Source organism: Vombatus ursinus, unplaced genomic scaffold (genome assembly GCF_900497805.2).
Source record: "Vombatus ursinus unplaced genomic scaffold, bare-nosed wombat genome assembly UNPS02004508.1, whole genome shotgun sequence".
NCBI classification, from domain to species: Eukaryota; Metazoa; Chordata; class Mammalia; order Diprotodontia; family Vombatidae; genus Vombatus; species Vombatus ursinus.
Genome location: NW_020944286.1, coordinates 41,281 through 50,825, shown reverse-complemented (window position 1 = coordinate 50,825; position 9,545 = coordinate 41,281). Strand labels below are relative to the sequence as shown.

The 9,545-nt window shown below is 37.4% G+C and overlaps 1 protein-coding gene across 1 annotated transcript; it reads left to right on the top strand.

Moving 5' to 3' along the window:
• Positions 1-3: 3 nt before the first annotated feature.
• On the top strand, positions 4-633 carry LOC114024096 (olfactory receptor 49-like; the record flags this gene model as incomplete). Its single annotated transcript, XM_027836959.1, has 1 exon — positions 4-633. A coding segment is annotated over one exon (630 nt), but the record flags the coding sequence as incomplete, so codon positions are not given.
• Positions 634-9,545: the final 8,912 nt, after the last annotated feature.

Genomic DNA, 9,545 nt, shown 5'->3' with positions numbered 1-9,545 from the left:
TACTTCTTCCTAGGAACTACAGAATTCCTCCTCCTGGCTGTGATGTCCTTTGATCGCTATGTGGCAATCTGTAACCCCTTGCATTATGCCACCATCATGAGCAAAAGGGTCTGTGTGCAGCTGGTGCTGTCCTCCTGGGTGGGAGGTCTCCTTCTCATCATTGTCCCAAGCTGCATCACATTTCAGCAGCCTTTCTGTGGCCCCAATGTCATCAATCACTTTTTCTGTGACAATTTCCCTTTGCTGGAACTAGTATGTGCAGACACAAGCCTGGTGGAACTGATAGGCTTTATGGGGGCTAATGTCAGTTTGCTGGGCACCTTATCTGTCACTGCCTCCTGTTATGGCCACATCCTGTACACCATATTACACATCCCTTCAGCCAAAGAGAGGCAGAAAGCCTTTTCCACTTGTTCCTCCCACATCATTGTGGTATCACTTTTTTATGGCAGCTGTATCTTTATGTATGTCAGGGCAGGTAAGGACAGTGAGGGAGAGAACCTGAACAAGGTTGTGGCCATCCTCAACACTGTGGTGACCCCAATGCTCAACCCTTTCATCTACACCCTGAGGAACAAACAGGTGAAACTGGTGATTAAGGAAAAGGTGGGCAAGTGGATCTCCCAGGCCTGAGCTGGAGTTGCAGAGCAGGGAGAGTTCTCCATAGGAGGCAAAGGCTTTTCTAGTTCCCTGAGAAGACTGTTGTTGGGATCATCTTGGCTATCAACCCAGATATTTTTGGTTTGTTTTCTTCACCAGGACCAGCTGCCAGAGTGAGCTATTCTGAACGCAAAGCCCCCATCCCTTCTTATGCATACCAAACCCCAAAGTTCTCTTGACCTTTTCATCCTCCAGGAACCTAGTGATTTGTTAAATTAATGTAGGTAAGGAGCTAGAGAGCATGGCAAAGCCAACATCACTATTTGTGTCTGGTTCTTCCTGGTGCCCAGTTCCCACATATGCCTACAACCTGAGTGAATACTTTTTCCTCATGATTCATTAAAACTGGATTTGAAACTTTTGAAACTTATGTATATTATCACGAAAAGCACTTTTGTTGTATCTGTCTTAAAAACCTCATCCAAAGTAAGTCAAATTGTTCTTGCCTTCTGTGAGTTTATGATTTAAAATGCACAAAACTGATATAGATTAACATGCAAAGGTCAAATGGACAAAATAAACAAATATTGACCAAATGTTCTATTTAAATAATTTGTCCACATAAATTAGGCTCAAGAGGGAACTACATTTCATGGGGTAGAAGGTTAATTAGGTCAGAATTATACTCTCATTTACAATTAGGAAAATTTTCAGTGGAGAGATTCATTGATTTTTAGGATTGGTATAAATAAATTTAATTAATAATGATTCCCCAAAGTGTTCTAATTCCCAATGATTCCATCTCTTGCCTGTCTGTATTCACTTAAGGTATCCCCCCATACTTGGAACACAGTAATTCCTTCTCTCCTCAAATTCACTGCTTAGAATCTATAACATCCCTCACATCTCAAAGAATGAAATAGGCTATCACTCAGAAAACAAAAATATAAAATCTACAGTTCTAGCACATTCATTCCCACCCTGTGCTTTTGACTCCAGGGTCATGTTTGCACACATTCACAGATATTAGATAGTTCATTTACCAAGGCCATATTTTTTATTCAACATAGGGAAGATGGAGGGAAAAGTTAAGCACTCCTCCACAAAGCCATCCACCTTCAGCCATCACCCAAAGCCTCCTCCTGCTTACCTACTTCTTCAGGTGTGGCTAGGAAACTACTAAATCATACCCTTTTAGATCATGTAAAGGGAATAAAGGCAAAGTATTTCTTTGGGAGCTCAACTCCAAATCACATCCCACACCAGGGGAAACCAGAAAATATTTGCAAAAGGGGCCATCTTCCCCACAAGGTGCCAAGTCTTAGGATCGAGGATCTATCTGGATCACCTCTGCAGCACAAGTGTCCAACAAGATCAATAGGTAAAGGCTAGTCCATCACTTCAGAGAAGCCTGGAAGACCTTTGGCTGTGGCTTCTCACTTCCCATGGCCCACATGGTTGGCAGTTCAGAGTTTGAATATCAAAGTCAGCTGCCATTCAGGTACATGACAATCAGCTAGTACAGCTCCAAGGGCAGGCATTGATCTCCATCACCCTCTTTCGATCTTTGGCAATTAGAAAGTGTAAATCTCATGGGTGAAAGAAGAAAGACACAGGCAGCTTATATTGGATACCAGCATCCAGTCAGTAAGTCAGGCAAAAAGCATTTATTAAGCATCTACTGTATGTCAGACACTGTGCAAGTACTGGAGATAAAAAAAAAAAAGGCAAAAAATGGTCCCTGCTCTCAAGGAGCTTATAGTCTAATGGGAAGTCTAGTAGGCAAACAATTATGTATAAACAAGTTGTATACAGGATAAATAAGAAATAATCAGAGGGCACACTCATAAAAAATCACCATGAAAATATTGATGCACATCTTCCCCAAATCAGCATATCCCACTCTCCTACTCCTCCTACTCAAATCTGGGTTACATTCATCTCCACTATCTTATGATTAAACTTCCAGCCCATTTCAAATTCTTGCTTCCCATTAAGTGTGGGAATGTCAAATATTACACCCATGCTATCAGTCTTTCTTTAATCATCACCATCCCCATGGTCTTAGGAGAGTAGTAATAATTCAAATAAGTGAGAAGACAATATGTAGACCCAGATTACATTCTTATTACTGTGTGTTACCCTTATTCTTCATCTTTTCCTCCATCTATCCAAGTGCATCATTAAAAAAAAACTTAAGTAACAATATTACTTCTGCTCAGCATTATGCTGGTAAATATTTAACAACCAGCTCTCTGGAAAAGAAAAATGTAAAAAAAAAGAAAGAAAAGAAAAATGTACCTCTGACATACTTTTAAATTTAATCTGTTATTAACATTTTCTCTATCACTTTCCAAAATCTAGAGTGATGAAATAATAAATTAAGTCCTGATTAATAGCGTTTGCCGATTTCCAAAGTGTAAATGTTCACAATGAAAATTTAACTATTAGCTTTGTAAGCCAGCACGAGACTGTTCCAGTACACCCCTTAGTTGATCTTCATCTAAATATTTTCTACCACATTTGTCTCCTCCAGGTCCTGAGATTCTTCATATGAGTACTTATATTTCAATATTTTGAGGTTTTGTAGTTCAGTCAGTATACATATGCCCTCCTCCAATATAGATCACAACTTTTACAGCTTAAAAGTCATTCTTCAATATTTGCTGAGGCTGTGAAATTCATCACCCTGGGTTAATTTAGTTGGAAGCTTCTCCACAACTGGCAAAGCTAGTCCTTGGACAACAAACATACATATAGTCTATCACTGACCTCATACTTGAAACAATTCCACCTTGGTGGAACCTACAAGAGTCTGGTAGCATTGTTGAGGGTACAGGACACTTCTGCATCGTAATGAGGCATTCTAGTAGGACTTCAGTGGAAACTTCACACAAGAATATGTTCCTGATATACAATTACATCCAACTCCCCTTTCCTTCCCCTCTTCTATATATCCTATTCCTTTTGGATGTAATTCTTCTCTATCCTCATTCCAGCCATGACTCTCATGATGCCAAATCTCAGAGACACCTAAAAGATTAAATGTTTCTTCTTGCATTATGGTTTCTCATTTATCCCATTGACTCAAATGAACTTGTGATCTCTTTGCTGTCAGCATGCTCTCTATCCAAATAATAATCGCATTTTATCCATTCCCACCCATCTAGTGTAATTCTTGTTGATATTTTCCCATAACTTGAACATAGGAGGTCCCCACCTAACATGCTAGGGGTCTTTGTTGTCCTTGTTTTCTCTTGATGTCATAAGGATATAAATGGCACACACACAGACTGTCCAATGGTTTTCCCTTGTTCTTGTCACATAAGCAACATATCTTTTTTCCATTTAATTTTTTTTTATTCCTCTTCTATTGCTTCTTCTTGTTTGTGAAATGTTGCAACCTGACCACATCCACTATGTCCCTCTCTCTTGCTCTTTTTGTGATCCTCAGTTGCAGTATGTGGCATGTAGTAAACTCTTTAAAAAAGGCTTTTTCATTCATTCATTCATTCCTCAATTTTAATTCTTCAGAGACTGTAGTGTACCATGACTCATAGCCATACAACAACAATTGCATTATATTGGTATTAAAAAAGATGGGCTGTTGTTTTAGAGAGAAGCTTGGGGACACTAAAAGAACTTAGCAAAAGACTCTCCAGCCTACTTGTCTTCTCCTCTCTTGGTCCAAATAATCATCCCTTTACAGTGCTTTTCTAAGATAAACACACACACATACATAAAAAATCTATGGTACTGCTTTGCCTCATACTCTGCTTAATAGGCATCTTTTATCCTCTTGATTTTTCCCATGTGGATAATTAGAACAAGCTCTTTTGAGTTATTATAGACACCATCTAGGAAGGTAGGCAATGTTCTAGGACCTCATGTAAATTCACATGACAGAATATTTGTAAAGCACTTAGCACAGTGCCTGGCACAGAGTAGAAGCTATGTAAATACTTATCTCCTGCCTTTCTCTTCCTTTTTCTTCCTTTCCTTTCCCTTCCCTTCCCTTCCCTTCCTCAAATAGCACAATCTCATCTACAAAAATGGAGCATCTGGAAGATGTCACTATCTATACAAAATCCTTCTTTGACTTGGAATCTGTACTGGATCTCCTCATTGACAATGGCAAACACTTTTGGCAAGGGAAGGGAAGAAAATAAATATTTATATAGTGCCTATTATATTTATATAAGCTTTTATATGGTGCCTACTGTGTGCCAGGCACCATGCTAAGTGCTTTATAAATATTATGCCATTTGATTTTCTCCCTATTTTATGCCTCAGCAAACAGATATTAATGATCAGAGTTTCAGCATTGATGAACATTAATATTTAACAATTACATAAATAAGCAAATTTTATTATATTAATTTATAATATAACATTGTAAATTAATTATATATTGTGATTGTTAATTATAAATATTATAAGTTAATATAATATATTATAAATTATATAAACAAGTAATAATAATTGCTATCATTCATATAGCATTTTAAGACTTGAGAAGTGCTTTACATATATTATCTCATTAGATCCTCACAACAACTCTGTGAGGTAGGTGCTATTATCATCCCCGTTTTACAGATGAGGAAACCAAGGCTGAGAGAGGTCAGTTATGAAGATGATGTTCATCAAACAAGGTTATTTCTGTTGTATGTTTTTCAAGGAATTTTATATCTTTTTGATACATACCTCAAGGAGACCTTGTTGGAGAAAAGCATTTTAAATGGCATTTTGTTCACTGAATCAAATGCTTCTTAAATAGTCAACAAAGTAGGTATTGTCTACATCTTTTCATTAATTGTTTCTTGATAAAGATGTAACTTGTTGTGGAATGTCACTTCTGAAAGCCTGTCTATTTCCATCTAATACCTTACTAAGCATGCCCTTCACACGTGTGCTGATTGTCCTTATAAAAGTTTTATATAGAGGAGAGAGTAGACATACAGATTATAATTACTAAGCTTCCCTCAATTGCCTCTTTCCGAGTAATAATTGGGGCTGAAATTTTCTTCTCACCTTTGGTATTTTTCACTCCTTGAAAATCAAACACACTCAAAACTGTGTCACCTCCAACATGGAGCTTCTCTGCCTCCCCTTGGGCCTGCCCACCTGCTTTCCTCATCTTTGTTATCTTCCAGGCTATTTCTATCTCCTTCAGAAACATATCTGGGAAAAAAAAAAAAAAAAAGACCGAAATAAATAAAAATTGATAAGGATTGTTAAAAAAAAAAAAGAAAGAGAGAAAGAAACATATGAGATGATGATGTTGGAATCTAAATGTGGTGTTTCAACAGTCCTTAATGATGATAAGATTTCTTTAAAAGAATATTTTCAGAATTTTTTATCTTTGTTTTTTAGTTATCTTTGTTTCAATTTCATCCTTTGATACGATCTGGGTGATTTTGCTTAGCTAGGCCTCTTACCAAGCTTTCTTTAAAATGATTTGGTCTTCTATTGTTTTTTTCTGTTTTATGAGATGATTCTGTTCATAATATTCCCTCATCCTTCTAAATTCAACATTTTGCAAATAAGTATATAGCCTAAACCAGTTTTGCCAGTGGCTGCCATATCTGCTTCTCAAATAAGCAAAATGTTTGCTGGCTAAGGAGGTTTTATTAGATTCTTTTGGTTTCTTCATTATAGAAATTGATTTATGTCAGTTAAATTCCTGTATAAAATTATCACAGTCAGTGTCAATGTCCTTTCTTCTAATCCATTAGAATGTGAGCCCCTTAAGAATGGGGACTGTGTTTTTGCCTTGCTTTGCATCCCCAGCACATAGCATAGTGGCTGGCACATAGTAAGCACTTGATAAATGCCTAGCATTTCTATAGAGTTTTAACATTTGCAAAGATATTCACAAATGTTGTCCCATGTTATCCTCCCAACCCCCCTGGAAAGTAGGTGCTGTTATTATCCTCATTTTACAGGTAAGTAAACTGAAGCAGATGACGGTTAAGTGATTTACCCAAAGTCACATAGCAAATAAGTGTAGATTTGAACTCGGGCCTTCTTGATTCCACATTCAGCTTTTTTGTTTAAATATGTCTGGTTGGAGTTGTTTTCATCTCATGCTGCATCTTTTTTTTTTTATTCTTTCATATAGTTTTGTATTAACTTTGACCTTTGCTCTAAAAAGTCAGTGGTCTGAAAATACAGACAGCTAATTCAGGAATGACTGTCATACCAATAAACGGTTGCTTCCTGTCTGTTTAAATACAATCAATTTCATTTTTAAAAAATGTTATTCATCATTCTTGCAAGTCTAGTGCCTTTTGATTCTTTTGTATTCATGGTGCTTAGGCAAGAGGCTTCTGTGCAATCTATGAGTCTTTGGCCCTTCCCATTCCTTACTCCTGAATCATATTTTCCAATCTATTTCTTACCATCTTTATCTATCCTCACCTTTGCATTGAAGTTACCAAGCATCAATGTATATGTTAATATAATATGGATGGTTTTATCAAAAGATTTCTCTAACTTGTTCATTAGAGGCAGTTAGGTGGTGGAGTGGATAGAGCACCAGGCCTGGAGTCAAAAAGATTGATCTTCCTGAGTTCAAATCTGGCCTCAGACACTTACTCGCTGTGTGACCCTGGACAAGTCACTTCCCCCTGTTTGCCTCAGTTTCCTCATCTGTAAAACGAGCTGAAGAAGGAAATGGCAAACCACTTTAGTATCTTTGGCAGGAAAATCCCAAATGGGATCATGAAGAGTCGGACGTGACTAATCAACAAGACAACAGCAAACCTGTTCATCCACTGCAACTGATGTTGGCACATAAGTTGTATTTACTTTCATCGTGGTTTTTGCTTTGTTTCTGCAAATACTCATCATGAGCAGTGAAATATAAGTTGACCGAGTTTTGGATGAAACGATGCTTCCTGATACCTTTGGGCACAAGATAAGACCAAATCTGCAAGTTCCTTTCTTTTCCTCTGAGGAAAACTTGTGAGCTATACTTCAATTCAGCTACAAATTCCTTCTGTCTTGTCTCTTTCTTTATAGCAAGAAATATCAAGATTGACACAATTCAGTTCCTGCTGTAACATGTGTACTCACTGGGCAATGGACAAAGATGTTACGTTTTGTGTAATGAAAGCTAATAAAAGCTCATGTTGACAGTTTAAAACTCTGTGACTCTTATCTTCTGTCTCGTTTCCTGCCACTCTTCCTCCATCACTGCAGAATATTTGAAACACTGGACTTTTATTTGTTTTGTTTGTTTTTTATTGGCTTCTAGGATTTGGTCTCTGATGAATTCCTAGCTCTTCTTACTATTTGTGCTGTAGCTGCTCCTTTCAGTGGTAGGCTTAACATATATACAGGTTTTCTCGCTACCCCTCCCTTTTCACCTAAAAGCTTAGATGAGATTTGCAGCCATAATTTTCTCTCTTCTCATACCATAAACCACTCTAATTCAGGCCCTGGAAGGGCCACCCGGGGCCATTTTTTTTTCTTTGTTTCATCAGTTACCATGGTCAAAAAATTCGTTGCTAAGTGATCAGCCTGTTGCTAATGAGTATTCATACTTGGTATGATGTAATGAAGTGGTGTAATACGTTGTTGGGACCAAACTTGAAGCTTTTTTTTGAAGCATGATGATACTTTCCAGAGCTTATGCTCCTCTCACAGAGTCATCAAGAAACCAGGGTCCACTCCACACCACAAATTAAAACCCTCCCTTTTAGTTTCTCCATAAATATTAAATTAAGAAATAATATTTTTCTCTAAAGCTCTTTCCAGATTCCTAGGAAAAGCCCCCTGGAAAGGTCAGGACAAAAGTAAATCAATAAACATTTATTAAGTGCCTACTATGTGCCAGGCACTAAGCCTTGGGGATAGAAAGGCAGAAAACTGTCCTTGTTCTCTGAGCTCTAAGTCTAATGCGGGAGACAACATCCAAAGAACCATGTCCAAACAAGATAAATTGGAAATAATCAACCAAAGAAAGGCAAGAGAATTAAGAGGGATCAGAAAGGCCTTCTGTAGAAAAAGACTTTTCTAGAGAAAATGGATTAAGGGTGATAACCCTAAATTTAACTCCAGTCTTATTTACTTCCCTACCACAGAAGAGATTAGATAATTAACTTCACCTAAGGGCCTCTCCTCCAGATTTATCCCCATGAAGGGATTGGTCCCACCTTTTCAAAAAGAAAGAATTAAGATTAGCAATGGAAGGCAGGAAGTGGGGGAGGGGGTCCAAGAAAATGGAAGAATGACTCAGATGCTCAATTCTGAAATGTATTTTTTAAGATATCTTTTCCTTGTTCAAGATTACTATAAATGTTACCTGAAATTGTCTTGGGGCAGACTCATGTCAGAGAACATAAGAAAATATGGTAGTGTGGACATTTCTTTCTTTGAACTAGAAATGACTTGGTTATAGATTAATATTAAATTAAATCAAATTGTTTCTGGTAGACTTGAAGCTAAATCACAGAGCACAATATTAATATTGTTTTTTTTTCTTCAACAAGTGAGACTCTGGGTAGATCTCCCCACTTATTACACAGAATTTGTGCATTTGTAAATAAATATCTGAGACCCTGGGATTTTGTTTGTTTTTATTGCCTTCTAGAATTTTGTACCTGATGAATTACTAGTCATTATTTTTTGTTCTGAAGTTGCTACTCTCCATGGTATCTGGTTTAGCATATATACAAGTTTTTCATTACTCCTCCCTTTTCAGTTTAAAGCCCAGATGAGATTTATAGCCATAATCTTTTCTCCTCTCCTACTACACCCACCCTAGTCCTGGCTTTCTCCACCTTAGGCCTGAATTATTGAAATTGCCTTGTAATTATCCCTGTCAGAAGGCTCTCCTTTCTCCAATCCATTCTAAATACACCTACCAAGTTAATTAATATTCCTGTTCTTAATCAACGGATCTTACCAAGTCATTTCCCTGCTCCAGTGTCTCCCAATTG